Source organism: Hyperolius riggenbachi, chromosome 9, assembly GCF_040937935.1.
Source record: "Hyperolius riggenbachi isolate aHypRig1 chromosome 9, aHypRig1.pri, whole genome shotgun sequence".
In the NCBI taxonomy this organism is placed as follows: domain Eukaryota; kingdom Metazoa; phylum Chordata; class Amphibia; order Anura; family Hyperoliidae; genus Hyperolius; species Hyperolius riggenbachi.
This window is the reverse complement of record NC_090654.1, coordinates 211,710,339-211,726,614: the sequence shown is the minus strand read 5'-3', so window position 1 is coordinate 211,726,614 and position 16,276 is coordinate 211,710,339. Positions and strand designations below refer to the sequence as shown.

Here is a 16,276-nt window from a genome sequence, read left to right as displayed (position 1 = left end):
ACGGTCTGGATACACACTCAGCTAGGTCTGCTGGCAGCACATGTACAGGAATATCAGGATCAGCCAGTGTTGTGACATCAATTGTGTTGCTGACAAGACAGGATAGTAAAGGACATCTCTAGGGCAGCAGATGCAGTATAAGTGCTATACAATCAATGCTAATTCATGTAGCCATATGCGTCATAAAAGGGAAAATTTAATAAAGGATTCATGATACATGCTATAGATTTGTGCAGCATGCATGATTCCTGCATATCCTAAATGATATCCTACGGTTTACTGGCAACTAGTAAAAAAAAAAAAAAATCCAATAAACCATTGCTTACCACTTGGCACTTGCTAATTTATGGATGTGAATATTTGCATTTAGTTTAGCTTTAGGCTCCCCTGTGGTTCAGAGGGGTCCAGCCTCCCCTGTGATCCAGTGCTCTGACCTATCTCCTGGCAAATCAAGTAAATGCAGCTAGGTCAGGACACACTGATTGGACTGTGCAGAGAGGCGGCACACTGATGAGACATTCTAGCAGCCACTAAAAATGTCATTCACCTGTTCAATTTTCCTAGTTTCAGAATCTTCAGGCTCATAGTTCTGGGATTTTCTGAGGCTTAGATGAGCACAATGACATACAACATGGTGTCCCCGGTTTAATCTGAACTAAAGACCCCAGACAGAGTCACAGAGCAATAGTGTAACCCAGCTAGCCACTATATTGACACACTTACATGGAGGGCAGAGCAGGCTTCCCAGTAGCTCCTAGTGGGAACCTTTTATGAGCCAAACGTTTCCATCTTGTTTTTATAATTAATGGAGTCCACAGTCATGTATACAGTGAAACGGTTTTCTGTATTTGTGTAGTTTGTTCGTGGTAATGGCACAATGCACAGCTTACTTATTATTTTATATTCCCTTATATAGTAACAGAGAGCCTACATCTACCCACAGCAGCCCATACAAGACTGCAGAGCGGAAGCCTTATGGGGGAAGGAGCGTGCCTTCCACGCCTGTACTGACACGAAATGCCTACAGCAGCAACCACCTTCAGTAAGTCTCTACAAGGCTTCCAACACCGGGAATGTAGTATATTTGTAACGCTCCATAGCAAATTTGACTGTATTCATGTTCTGTAATACACACAGATTTTTGCAAACCTTTTGACAGTCCCACCCAATTGTAATCCCAACCTTTGTAGCCATTTGTGCAAACTTAATTACCAATACATGGATATTCACAGTCTTAGGGCAAGTACCCACACATGCTCATGTTTTAGCCTTGTAATGTAATGTAGTAAAATAACCTAATGAGGAATACTGTCAAAGTGCAGAACTTTATTGTGCTGATGGGTACCTGTAGTAATCTTCATACTGATGTTTGTGTGTCTGATTGGTTCCGGAGGTACTCAGTAGCGTAGTAGTAGTCTTGACTTTTCAGGGGAAGGCTATAACCCACCATTTCCAGCAGTACACATTAATTTCCAGCCATTGGTTAGAGTAATATGTCGGTCCTAAACTGCATTGCTTGCCGATAACCACTATTTTCACAATTTGCTTTCTTTCCATGAATAATAGTTATCTATTAGCTTGCATGTTATCCTAGGGTACAGTGATTTCTGGTTTAACCGGAGAAGAGATTCTTCAAATAAAATGTATTTCTTAAACCATTTAATTCCAGCACTTTTGGAGGAATTGTTGCAAGCAGCAATCGCCATCTGTGCTGTAACATATTCTGCACTGCAGGATGTTACTTCTTGGGAGCAGAATTTTGTTGCTTGCCATTTACACTTTTTACCGTAATCGTAAAACTTCTATATATTTAGGATTGTTAAAGTATATGTGTGCATGTGCAGTTTCTCAGTGCTGCACTTCTCCTTGTCTAAAGTATTGAATATTATTGCTACAACTACTTCCACTAGATCATTAAGCAGCACTACATAAGGGGGGGGAGGGGGGCAAATACCTACTGCAGTTTTACCATAATGCCAAGGTGAAGAGAACTCATAAGCATTGTTTAGTTTGTTTTGTTTTTTACAAAATCCCTTATATGGTGCTTGTAGCCTTATGGCAGCCTAGAAGACGTTATACAAAATTCTGATGTTTTCATGTGAATGTTTTCTTTTCCTTAGAAATGAGGGGTTGAACTACCAAAGCATACAGCGCCGTGGCAGCTTGGAATCTCACACGCCTCTGATTGATTCCATTGACGGAAGTACAACGTTCTCCATCTCAAAGAGTCAGAGAAGTAACAGCACGGAAGTCCTCGATGACGGTTCCTCTTACACCAGCCAGTCCAGCTCGGAATATTACAGCACACCGCCTAAACAGAACGTTTGTTACACAACTCAAACCCTGGACACCCGCTCCCGGGACAGGAGGCGGCACAAGAAGCAGAACTTCTCAACAGCAAACACGGGTAGCATGCCAAATCTGGCACATAAAGACGCACGGAACAGTGTTTACCAAATAAACCAGAACCAGCCATCCTCAAACTACTACATCCCAGGATATTCTACCTACGCAGATATGGATCCCTATTACAACGGAGGATACATTTATGAAAATGATACAGAGGGACAGTACAGCGTTAACCCATCGTATCGCTCTTCTGCACACTATGGATATGATCATTATAGGGACATGAGGTATGATGGGGACCAGATTATGCCTCAACACCCGTACGCAACACTCAGGCTGCCCAGGAAAAAGGCTGCCGCAAAGACTTCAGAACAAATCACAAAGAACATTAATAAGGCTATTGTGGCTGAGCATCTGAGGGGCTGGTACCAGCGGGCAGCCTGCCAAAAGGACCCAATACAAGGACTGAAAGGAATGGAGTCTGAACGGGGCTCACAGAGGAGCCTGTGCTATGCTACTATGCAAGTGCCCTCGTCTCCAAGCCTCCGCACCCCATCCTGCTCTTCTGGTAAGATCTAATTCTGCTCTCATGTTGGAGATGCTGCTTGCAGTGCTCTGAAATATGACTGAAATATCTCCCAGCTCTCGTGGGGGATCTCTGTGTTAAAGGAGATCTCTGTGAAGCTTGTGTGCATTGTATGGGAATATTTGCGATATATTTATTTGTTTACTTTGTACTTCAGAGATTGTATGCTTCAACCGTTGGACAGCTCTTGTGAGCTGTCCAACTCATTCTATTTGAATGAGTCTGAGTGATAAGAGCTTGAAAGAGACTAGTGAAGACAAAAAAGGTGTGTTTGCCTGGGGCAATTGTTTATATACCAGGGCATCTGAAACACCTTCTGAAAACTTGCTGTATTTAAGTTCATTTTAGCAATATTTCAATGCAAATTGTAAGCTAGGGAGAAAAAAAAAATCAGAAACTGATGTAATTAGGAGGATAATTTTAACTCATTCTGCTTTAAACTGGCATAAAAAGATGTGATCATTCTAGCAAGCTCAGCTTAAAAATAAAGAAAATATATATAATTCATTGGCTAACTGGTTCATTTATTTGTGAGAAGTTACCGGTACACTTTGATTTTGTGTAAAAGGCAATGTAGTTAGGGATCCTTACCTTTACTGCAGATGTATTGTGGAAATGACTAACTCTACTGACAACCTGGTGAATTATGTGAAAGGATTATTTTGTATTGGCACTGTGAGTGATCGTGGCCAAATCATTAGGTCAGGATGAGACTTTGGTTAATTAAATGACCTGGCAGGCAATATTGTCTCCTGTGTCCTTTTAACCAGGGCTGTGGAGTCGGTCCAAAAATCCACAGACTCCGACTCCTCAGTTTAGGATTCCACCGACTCCGACTCCACGACTCCGACTCCTCTAATTTGCATATTACAATTTTGTTGATTAAAAGTATGTAACATGAAATTCGTCTCTTAACTGCCAACGCTTAGGAATTTTACAAGACAACTGAAGTGAGAAGGATATGTAGACTACTATATTTATTCCCTTTAGACTAAAACTAGTCCTTGGTAAGAGTACTTGTAAAAGGTGCAAACCGGAACAAAGAACATCTATCAGGCCCTAGGCAATGTAAGTGTGGGTACATGTAAGAATGATGTGTAGGGACTGTGCAGGAGAATGAGGAGATTGTAAACAGACAACACCTCTGTGTTCAATGTGCACAGCATTCTCAGTGGATTCCCTGCAGCTCTGTGGGGAGTGCATATGTAGAGTATAGTACTACTGTGTAACAAAGTAAACCTGAAACAGATGAAATTAAAGTTTTATACATACCTCAGGCTTCCTCCAGCTGCCTTCAGAATAATCAGTGCCTCGTTGTCCTCCTCCATCACCTGGATCTTCTGCTATGAGTCCAGGTACTTGAGCCAGTCAGGCGTAGTGCGCATGCACACACTCCGCCGCCAGGAGCATACTACACCTGTGCAGCACTATTGCGCTGGTGCAGAATGTTCCTGGCTGTGGGAGCGGCATGCGGCCGGACAGCGCTGACTGGCTGAATTACCAGGACTCATAGCAGAAGATCCGGGTGGTGGAGGACAGTGAGGGACTGATTAGCCTAAAGGGGGCTGGAGGAAGCCCCAGGTATGTATAAAACTTTACTTTTCATCCGTCTCAGTTACCCTTTAATTTGTAGTCACCAAACCAAATTTTAATAACATATCAAATTTCATCAGCAAAGGGATTGCATACATTTGCATAAATCAGCATCAATGCAGAATTATTTCCATCTCGTTGACCATCTCTATTAGTGACACAGCTACACATCAGGCTTTATTCTTACAGCATAGATGTTATTTAGTATATATGAGATTCCTGTGTACACATCATATATACAGTCACAATCAGATATGTATATCTGACCTTAAAAATACGGGGACTGCTTTATTGAAGCAGCACAAGTAACTAATTTTGATTGGTTTATTTCATTTTTGTGGACTAAGCACAGCTATTACTGTATACATACATTATTTTTAATGACTATTATCTGAGAAATAGAAAATTTTATCATATTTTCTATTTTAATTACAGTTACAAATTCATTAGGAGTCGGAGTCGGTGCATTTTTTCCCGACTCCGACTCCAGGCACCCAAAATTGCCCGACTCCACGACTCCGACTCCACGACTCCGACTCCACAGCCCTGCTTTTAACCATGCTTTCCTCTTTGGATAACATGGAAGTATCCATAGCTAGTGTAGTTAGACTCGGGGCGTAACTACAGGAGAGCAGCCCCTGCGGCCACAGGGGTCCCCGAGTTGGGGGGTCCTAACTATTACTTCACTTTCTCCGATATAGGGGTCCATCCTTCAGATCAGGTGTTTTTATGGCTGCAGTGACGTATATGATGTCCACACTTTTTTTATGACCCTTGCAAGATGGGCCCCCCAGGCTGTGAGGGTCAGAATGGGTTGGCAAAGGAAAAGGTGTGAACACTGGGGGTGGGGGGGGGGCTCATGATTTGTAGTTATATCCCCAGTTACACCCAGCATATTCTGGTACTGCGGATGCAATATGCACATATTGTGCCTTGCCGAAAGGCGAACCTGTAGCCATTATAAGTCAGGTGCTGCTGGGTCATGAGCACACACCATGCTCCTTTGTAACTACAGTCAGCATGGCCCACCAAATAAATGAGTGTGGTGAAAAGGTAAACATAGCTTTTTTTTTTTTTTTTTTTTTTTTTTTTTTTGTATGTTTTATTTTATGTGGTGAGGCGGCCACTTTCACCAGCCTGTCTATCACCATCTTGTTCCCATTGTCCCCAAAAGATGTTAATTAGGTGTTACAGCAGCTTGGCTAAATCCATATAACAGTGTTTCTCAAACCTGTCCTCGTGACCTCCCAATGGTGCATGTTTTGCAGGCAACCTAGCCTATGCACAGGAGGGGTAATTGGTGTCTCATCTAGGTGGATTCCATGTAGCTGAGACACTAATTACCCCACCTGTACATAGGTGAGGTTGCCTGCAAAACATGCACTGTTGGGGAGTCACGAGGACAGGTTTGAGAAACAATGCCATAGAATGATCCTTGTATCTGAAGACAAATAATGGGGCTATGTGCATAAACAGATTTTTTTATTTTAATGCATTTAAGTGGTTATTACCTGCGGAGCGTGTGGAAATCTGGCTAGTAAATACAGGTGTACATCCTCCTCCTCCTCCTCCTCCTCCTCTCTAGCACGACTAAAGTCTGATACACACATCTCATTTTGATTGCCCATTTTTACTACTTCCATGTAGTAATGAGGGTTTACCTTTACAATCTCTTCACAGTATTCACAATCTTTTGACCTGCCTACTATACTGAGGTGGTACAGTCGGTCAGTGGTTGGCCAATTAAGATTGGATTTCTGTATGCACCCTTCGGTATTGCCGTGGTTAGCAAGACAGTGGTTGCTTGATTCATATATAAATGATCAAATCAGATGATGATTACCATGTGCTTATCTGCATTATCTGTCATATGGATAAGTGATTTAATCTCAGAGAAAGGATCATCAATGAGATGCAAATAATTCTGGGCTAATGCAAATTTTTATCTTGATTCTGCAAATATATGAAGCTTGAAAATGGACCAATCAAAAGCCACATCACCAGTATTTGATTGGTCCATTTACAAGCTGTGTATATTTGAATAAAACTGGTATAAAATGTACATCAACTTCTTATGGTTTAGAAACGCCTACAGCATCCAAGGATAGGTCAGAATGGACAGGAAGATAACTCCAATCAGTCTTGTGCTACGGGGACGATTACAAGTATAATTGTACCTTTTTTATAGTTGTGTTCCATAGGTGGTCATGGGATTTGGATTATAAGTAGAAGTATCTGATCAAGTACTCTTAGCTTTGATTGAATGTAAAAAAAAAAACAGCCCTCACGTGGAAGGATTTGTCCTGTAATGTCTAAGGCTGGGTTTATAGTTCATACTATGCCAGATCATTACCAAATCTATTTTTAAGGGATGTGTTTTTAGTCTTTTGGTTTCCATTTTGGTCTTCTTTCTTCATCTGATATCTGTATTAGGGTGGCCTTGTCTTATAACTCTTGCCCCTAATTATTAGCTTTTTGAATGATAAAATTGACCATTGGCCATTTTTAAGAAATCCTACCTGGTACGCCATCCTCTCTCTTTCTCTTCCCCTGTGAAGGGCATCCATGATGGTGTGGAAAGGGAAGTTCCTGACAGGAACATTGTCTGCACTTCCATCTAAATGGATACAAAAACTGAACGATTAATTGTAAACTGGCCAACAGAAAATCATTGCCGTCTTCGCCGGGTCCATCAAAATCTGTGTACACAGTGTGAATAGGACCTAAACAAGTAAAATACACAAACAAAAAGTAAAATGGTTTCCTACATTGTTCCATGGTAATGTGCTTTACTTGAGCCACATACACACAATGAAGCTTTGTGGCCCACAATGGGATATAGTCCCTAAACTGAGGTGAGCAGAATAACGTGCATTAAAGGGAACCTAAACTGAGAAGAATATGGATTTTTCCTTTTAAAAGAATGCCAGTTGCCTGATTCTCTTGCTGATCCTGTGTCTCTAATACTTTTAGCCACAGCCCCTCAACAAGCATGCAGATCATGTGCTCTGACTGAAGTCAGACTGGATTAGCTGCATGCTTGTTTCAGGTGTGTGATTCAGCCACTACCGCAGCCAAAGAGATCAGCAGGACTGCCAGGCAACTGGTATTGTTTATAAGGAAACTTCCATATCCCTCTGTTAAGGTTCCCTTTAAGTCCTACTGCACAATGAGTAGAGCGTAATACGGTACATTGAATTCAGTGCAACACATTCTTATGGTGCGTCTTATGCTCATCATGCATAAGATGTTAGGCAGATTATTCCGCAGTTTTTAGCAGGACATACAGAAGTTTTGTAGTTGGCCAAGTGTTCTAGAACTTGACAGTTGAAGAGGAAGGAACTAATATCAGGGGACTCCTGCGCACTAGATTGTTGCCCAAAAAAAATGCTTTGATTTTTGGTAAACAAAATTCTGGAGAGTATACAACTTAATGTTTTGGTTAATAGAGCACTTTCATGTTAGTACTTGAAGCAATTGTGTACTTGGAGCAATTACAGCAGTTATGAGCCCTTCATAACTCTCTGTGCCACCATTGCTAATGTTTTCCTCTTAAGTCACCAAGATAAGGAAGGGAGGACAGAAACAGAATTCTGTCAAAGGGAACACAGACAGCAGGTCTTAAGGTGCCCATACACTCGTCAGATTGGTAGCAGATAGATAAGAAATGCATCTGATGATCTATCTGATGCGTTTTTAGAACATTTTTTACCAGGATAGAATTCCAATAGATTTCAGTTTGAAATCTATTGAAATTCGATCTGATGGCATTTTTTTGCCATCAGATTTCCATTAAGGCCAATGCAAACTGATAAGCAATCTCATCAGATCGACCTAAATTTTCCACCCTGCAAGTTCGAAGGAAATCCATCGAAATCGATCGAAATCGGCCGTCGATCGGTCGATTGGCCAACCGATTTGCAATCAATTGATGGATCGATCGGTCGGCCAGAAAATCGGCTGAGTGTATGGGCTGCTTTAGATTTGGCCCATACCTATTCACAGAGCTCAGAAAAAAATTCTAGGCTTGTCCATCTCATTTCAGACGGATCATTTCAGTCATTGGTGAGCAATGTTCAGGGCATAAAGTGTCCCGTATATTCCACACAAACAAAATTGGTGGACTTGTCCTTTTAAAATTCCCCCACATTCCACCTGGTTTGGGACCTTTTGGATGTGTCTGATTGGGAGGGGGGAGACCTGGAGGGACAAGACTTCTTCTGTACTATTTCTTCCCTTTTTTCCCTTTGTGTCTCTATTTTTCCTCTTCTCTCTTGAGTACTGTACTCAATCATTAATACTGTGTTCTCTATATCAACAGATACGGTAATAAAATCACAATTAATCTCTCTGTTATGGTTAGGCATGAGGGGTCCCTTATTTGAGAGACCTTCCATCCCACTTGCGTTAAAACTGGCAAGGAAAAATTCCCATTCAGAACTATTTCATTTGCCATGTTGTTTTTTTTTTTTTTTTTTGCTATTGGTACTGTTGTGGGAATTACTGTCTGGCCATAAAATTGGTTTTGATAATTTTTATGCATATGATGGCTAATGTAACACACTGTAATGCTTACGGAACATTGATACATTTGTATGTTATGTTTTCTTCTCTGAAAATCTTAATAAAAAAGTTTTTTTAATACCACAAATCCTCCACATTCCAAAGGTGGTGTCTTCATGGTACATGGAGGTTTCATTACAAAAGTGTTTGGTGTAAATGAGTCTCTGAGATGCCAGAATAAAATTTAGAGGAGGCTTGAAGTGAGAGCAAGTCTGAACATGGCTGTCATGCTCATCCTTTGCCTCAAATACATTTTGAATCAATGATTCAGAATGAATAAACAGACCAGGTATTCTGACTCCCTGATTGTAGTTCTTCCAGGTTTGACTCAACCTATTGAACATGGCTGTGGAGTCGGTACAAAAATCATCCAACTCCGACTCCTCTAAGTTTATGAAACTACCTTGCAGGGTTATGGCGTGGGTACACAAATCATCTGACTCAGATCTGACTCAGTTTTTTGAAACCTCCATCTCCACAGCCTTTCTATTGAAGCTAAAAGATTAGCATAACCGCTTGCAAAATTTATAATCTTGTAAGATGCCACCTCTGTGTCTATATTCCTCTAAGTTCATGGTTCTATGAAACCTCTACTACCCAAACTTCCTGTAAAGCCTTCTTCCGCAACATTATATTCACTTCTGAATTACAGGTACACATTAAAGGACATATGAGATGAAAATAAACTGATGAGAAAAACAATTGTATCTATCCTTCTCCAAAGCCCCAATTTTTTATTTTATATTTAAATCTAGTTTTTAAGGTTACTGTTTCATTGTCTCTGCTCAATGACACCTTCATTGAAGTATGCCAGAGCTCAAGACTGAATTATTGACCCTTTTTATCTCTTTTCTGCTTTCAGAAGCCATTTACTAACCGGAAAGTGTTTAATGGCTGTAACTACTTATCAGTGAGGGTTATGCTATAGTCTGACCCAGACAGAAACTGTCACTTGTGTACCTGATGATTAACTCTTTCAGGCAGAGAAAGGAAAAAAGGAACACAACCTAGTTATGTGTGTGCTTGGCACTGTACATGCACATGTCTATCTCATCATGTCACGTGTCACCTCATTTTTCCTTTAAGTGATTGTCTGTGTATTCACCAGTCTCCTTTGTTTCATTACAGTGTCTTCCACAAGCACAGCAGGAAGCCGCTGGGCACACAGCAGCACGATGATTTACCCCGACTACAACACTGTGCCTCACTCTCCGTACACCGGATACTCCACAGCGTACAGCAGCATTCCTTTGCCCAACAGGTGAGCACAGATGGTGGTCAGACCTGATCAGCCGCTGCATTCCAGCATTCCACAGCCCCAGAACCTGATGAAAAGTCTCTAAAAACACCACTTACTGCAATCATTCTGCTATTGTCTAGTGCTTGTTTACAAGGCATGAGAAGACAGCAGAGACCACAACATGCTTCTCATTCCACTCTTCTGAGATTTGTAGCCTACGCAAGTCCTAAAATGGTGAATTAACCCCTTCAAGAGCAACGAATTAGGTGCCCTCATAAGCACATTGATGCTGGCAATTAGTGAAACAACCTTTGATTTAGGTCAGCATGTCTGCACTTCTTGAACTGGACATTGTTCTGCATGTCCATATATTATATGTAAGCCCAGCATCTGCTTATGGCAAGACACACAAATAGGTTACCGTCCGATTTAAACTTAAGTCTGCAATGACGGTTTTCTCCACTGCAAACTCAGGGGTCTCCCCTGTTCTTGCCTTGTCTGGAAAAACTTACATATTAGGTGTCCCAACACTTTGATGGATGCATGCTTGTTTAGAATATCACTAATTAAATACCACAGTATTGAAAGTTTTCTCTGCAGATGGAAGGCCAGCAAATATCTACAGGCAGTTTACAATCTTTAGACTTGCCCATGCAGACCAACATTTTCAGAAAGCCAGACAAGGTTTCCAGAAACAGGCCTTGGTCTAGTTTCAAAAAAAGGTCCACTAAAATGTAAGTGGATGCAGTCAATTTATCGTCAGTTATGGTTCCAGAGATACATAATGAAAAGCAGATACAGAAGCGGAATAATCTGTCTTGATATCAAGACATGACAAATAAGATTTATATTGCGCTTTTCTCTTGGAGGACTCAACGTCCTTGAGCTGCAGCCACTACGGTGCACTCAGTAGGCAATAGCAGTGTAAGGGAGTCTAGCCCAATGACTCCTTACTGAATAGATTTCGGCTTACTGAACAGGACGAGCCGAGATTTGAACCCAGGTCTGCTGTGTCGGAGGCAGAGCCCTTAAAGCAGGAGGATCAGCCATACTATGCCAGGGGGAAAAAAACATATATAAGTAGATAAATACTTGATCCTCTTACATAACACATGTATTGTTCTGTCCACGTTCTGATTTCAGTGAATTTTATATAGTAAATGAAGAGAATTCTGTTCCTGGTGGGAACCATGTCTTTTGCCCACAGTTTAGGCTAAATACTGATGTCATTTCTGCCCTTTACGTTTTTTTTCCTTTCTCCTCCAATTGCTAAGTCACCTCAGCCTTGCTTGTAAACACAAGTGAGCAGGGGATCGTGTTTCAGATAAGCAGCTAGGCAGGGAAATAAATGGAAGAGGAGGAATATATTCAAGATAAAAAGAACCCCCAGCATGCAACTGTTTGGCACTGACTACTAAAGGGCCAGTGCTCCTAAAGTATGTGATAACTCCAAATCATAACAGCAGAAAAAGTTTTGAATGCAGGATTAACATCTGTATCACTTAATACACTCAGACCAATTGCTGTTGAAATTTGATTTTTATGGTGACAATCCGCTTTAACCAGTACACTATCCAGTCACTATCAGGTTTTTGGCAAAGAATTTAGTTTATGAATTTTTTTGGGGGGGGGACAATGAGGTATCATTTTTATTTCAGCAGATGGATTCAGCAATCGTAGGGATCACTACAACTTGCTATATTACTGTTCTCTGGTTGAACTTTGTTCTCTGGTTGAACTCGATGGACGTATGTCTTTTTTCAACCAAAATAACTATGTAACTATGAAAGACATCCATGGCTACAATTACTAGGTAATGCCCAATGATGTTGATCCAGGGATTTTATCTGATTGCCATCTGGAGTCGGGAAGGAATTTTTTTCCCTTTTGGGGCTAATTGGACCATGCCTTGTAAGGGTTTTTTCGCCTTTCTCTGGATCAACAGGGATATGTGAGGGAGTAGGCTGGTGTTGTACTTTGTACTGGTTGAACTCGATGGACGTTTGTCTTTTTTCAACCAAAATAACTATGCAACTAAGAAGGTTGGAACATCAGAAAGGCACCCACATTTGATGTTACCCCACCTTCCTCACCTAGAGTAATAAAACTGGAGTGAACAAAAGGCCACAATGAAGACTATTTAAACATTCATGTGGCTTGTCATCATTCCTCATTGTCTGGAATTCACTTTGTTGACCATCTTAATATTGAAAAATGCAGTGTTTGTTTTTTACTATTGTCATATCACACCAAAATGTTGTCTGTACATGCTTTTAAACAATTGAATTTCCATTTTTGTTTTCTAGAACTTTTGTCACATATCCCTCACAGTTGGAAAACCCACCAGACATCTCCCCACTAGCCAACGACCCCCTGGCAGCTGAGCAGGATATCTTGTGGCACGAGGACTCCAAACCGGGCACATTAGTCTGAAGTGACCAATTCTCAAGGCATTAGCCCCACAGTTCATTGCTCACCTCACGTGCCTTGCTACACCTACCATCTTGTGACCTCCATCAAGGTTTCCCTGGTGGAACAGTCGAGTGGCACAGGTTTGCCACAAAGACCTGGCAACTTTCTACTAAATACTGGCATGGCACAGTCTACTGGCTCACTAAAACAAGCACTTGGATGGTATCATCAAACTTGAAAAGCACTTTGCAGAAACTGTGAAAAAGGAGAACATTTGAAAGCTATGTACTGCAGAATCTGGTTGCTCAAAAGGGAGCTCTGTGGGTTCTCGTTGCAGTGGAATCACAAAAAGTCACAATTTGGAGCAACAGTAATGGACAAAAAAAATTTCTGGTATCTCCTCAGTGGATGAAAACAAGGAATGAAACAGAACAAGTCAGTATTGGTTCACTCCTATGAAGGATTTTAACTAGAAGGCCAAGAAGACACATTTTATAAGCCACAGTTTTGTATCAACCAATCCAATGCTTCCATTTAACAAAGAATAAGATAATTTTGGTGGAAACTACCCCACATTGTATATAATAGAAATGTACATATGTTGTTTCTCTTTTTGGCTACTTTTTGATCACAATGTACAGTATGTTTGTTTTGGTTCTGTTTTTTTTATATAATAAGACCATAACCCACATGCAAGGCAAATCACAAGCCAGCTTCTTGTATATCTTGTTGACTCTGGTGGTAAAAATAATATCCCATCCAATCTAAGTTGCTGTTAAAATCTGCCGTCTTGTTTATTTAAAAAAAAAATGTAATATAACCTATATTGCAATTTAATGATTAAAAGCCCAGTGGCAAACACATGTCCGGAGCTGCAGGTTTCAATCTTCTTTCAGAGCTCTGTGTGCCTTTTTCTAAAGTAGATGAGGGTGCTCAGCCAGTTGGCAACATTTGGTACAGAGTACCCCCATGTTACCATCTTCTAGTAGGTATGACTGGCTGCACAAAGCAGAAAAAAAGATTTAAAGGGAACCTAAACTGAGAGGCATATGGAGGTTTCCTTATAAACAAGACCAGTTGCCTGGCATTCCTGCTGATGTCTTTGGCTGGAGTAGTGGGTGAATCAAAGACCTGAAACAAGCATACAGCTAATCCAGTCTGACTTCAGTCAGAGCACTTGATCTGCATGCTTGTGAGATATAGGATCGGCAGGAGTCAGGCAACTGGTATTATTTTAAAAGAAAAAATCCACATCCTTCTCAGTTTAGGTTCCCTTTAAAGGGACTCCGAGCAGTGCAGAAACTATGGAAAGATGCATATCATTTTAAAGCTCTCTGTCTCCTCTTTCCAATGATATATAAACCACCGCCCTACGCCTTTTAGTTTTCGCTATTTTCACGATTGAAATTGGCGCGGCCGCGATTTCAATCGCGAAAATAAAGAAAACTAAAAGGCAACGATTTAGGTGTCGCCAGAAAGAGGAGAAAGAGAGCTTTAAAATGATATCCATCTTTCCATAGTTATATTGTATTACACAGGGCGACTTTTTCTGCTGAATGGAGCTGCTGACACTGGGGAAAGTGTCGTTCTGTGTAATACAAGTAACTATGGAAAGATGGGTATCATTTTAAAGCTCTCTTTCTGGCGACACCTAAATCGTCGCTCTACGCCTTTTAGTTTTCTTTATTTTCGCGATTGAAATCGCGGTCACGGCAATTTCAATCGCGAAAATAGCGAAAACTAAAAGGCGTAGGGCAGCGGTTTATATATCATTGGAAAGAGGAGAAAGAGAGCTTTAAAATGATATGCATCTTTCCATAGTTTCTGCACTGCTCGGAGTCCCTTTAAGTATTCTCACTTAAATGCTATTCTTTCATATATTTTTTCTCTGGGACTGATCACTTGATCATTGCATTGAGCAAGTCCAATTAGTAAATCTTTTCAGTGGCTTATACAGTGTTCCCCAACCCTGTCCTCAAGGCCCACCAACCGTGCATGTTTTGTGAAAATCCACAGAGGTAGTAAGTCAGCTCTGCTGAGACACTGATCACCTCACCTGTGCATGTTTGTGATTTTCTGAAAAACGTGAATTGTTGGTGGGCCTTGAGGACAGGGTTGGGGGAACTCTTGTTTATAGAATATGCACAACAAAACAAGGCTAGTTGGCTAAATTAGAACACGATCTGCATGGAGCTTTATGTCCTTCCAGTGTTTGGGTGATTTCTCTACCACAACCAAATAACATTTTGGTAAATTGCGCCTACACTGGCGCATGTGATTTTGCTAGTGAAATGACTTGTTCAATGTATGCTTGAAAGGACTGCAGAAAGTGTGTTAGCTGTATACAAATGCATAGTTAGTATGTGCTGTTAGGTTTGCAATATATGGAGCTGACTAAGCCAGCTGTTTTCCACTGTCATCAAAATTGCAGTTTCACTTTCATAGGTGTGGCCATGACAGTGGCTAATAATAGTTTTGTGTTCCCTGCTGGACTCTGTAAAATATACAATGAACATATCACGGGGAGATGAGAGCCAAGAAAGCAATATCTTCAGTTTTGCCTTGTGGGGAGGGTTAGAGAGGCAAGGAGATCTCACCACCATTGTCTCCAAGACACATGAGAAGCTGACCCATGATTCAAGACATCAATACCCACCCAAAATTGAAATGATTTTGGATTGAGGTGGCCCTTAAAACATTATTTCATGGTACAGCTTAACTTTTTTATACAAGATCACCAAAGCTCTTTTATATATATATATATGAAGTGGTTATAATCTGCTGGTCAGGTATCAAGAATATCTTTTTAATATTTGTGTTAAAACAGTTTTTGGAACAGGCATTCCTTGCATGGAAGGTACGGGTGGAGAGTGTGTGTCAGAGGGTTGGAACGCTGTCTTGTGTCCTTTTTTTTTTTTTTTTTTTTTATTTCCTGCTGATGTACACAAAACGGTCTGATTAATATTAAATATTCTCTTTTTTTTCCAGCATGTTCTGTGTCTTGTTTGTGCTCATTTATTGCTGGATATAGTCTGTCGGCATATCCAGATTTTTATAAAAGTAGGCAAAGTTGGAGAGTGGATGCCAAGGTGTGCGAGAAGTGGGTGATGATGTGTGCGTGGAGTGGATGCTGAGGTGTTCAGGGAGTGGATGTCAATGTGTCTGGGGAGAGAATGCTGAGGGGTATGGGAAGTGGATGCCGAGGAGGGTGCCGAGATGTGTGGGGAGTGGATGCTGAGGTGTGTGGGGAGTGGATGCTGAGGTGTGTGGGGAGTGGATGCTGAGGTGTGTGGGGAGTGGATGCTGAGGTGTGTGGGGAGTGGTTGCCATGGTGTGTGGGGAGTGGATGCCATGGTGTGTGGGGAGTGGATGCCATGGTGTGTGGGGAGTGGATGCCATGGTGTGTGGGGAGTGGATGCCATGGTGTGTGGGGAGTGGATGCCATGGTGTGTGGGGAGTGGTTGCCATGGTGTGTGGGGAGTGGATGCCATGGTGTGTGGGGAGTGGTTGCCATGGTGTGTGGGGAGTGGATG

General features: G+C 41.3%; 1 protein-coding gene across 4 annotated transcripts in view; it reads left to right on the top strand.

The window, feature by feature from the left end:
- Nucleotides 1–15,733, top strand: part of FRMD4B (FERM domain containing 4B) — a 361,625-nt gene extending 345,892 nt beyond the window's left edge. For all 4 annotated transcript variants that reach the window (XM_068253954.1, XM_068253952.1, XM_068253953.1 and 1 more), the window contains exons 20-23: nt 917–1,042; nt 2,121–2,917; nt 10,220–10,352; nt 12,638–15,733. In XM_068253954.1, coding sequence (XP_068110055.1) covers nt 917–1,042; nt 2,121–2,917; nt 10,220–10,352; nt 12,638–12,764 — 1,183 coding nt within the window. In that variant the 3' untranslated portion in view covers nt 12,765–15,733. The remainder of the gene's footprint in view (nt 1–916; nt 1,043–2,120; nt 2,918–10,219; nt 10,353–12,637) is intronic.
- Nucleotides 15,734–16,276: the final 543 nt, after the last annotated feature.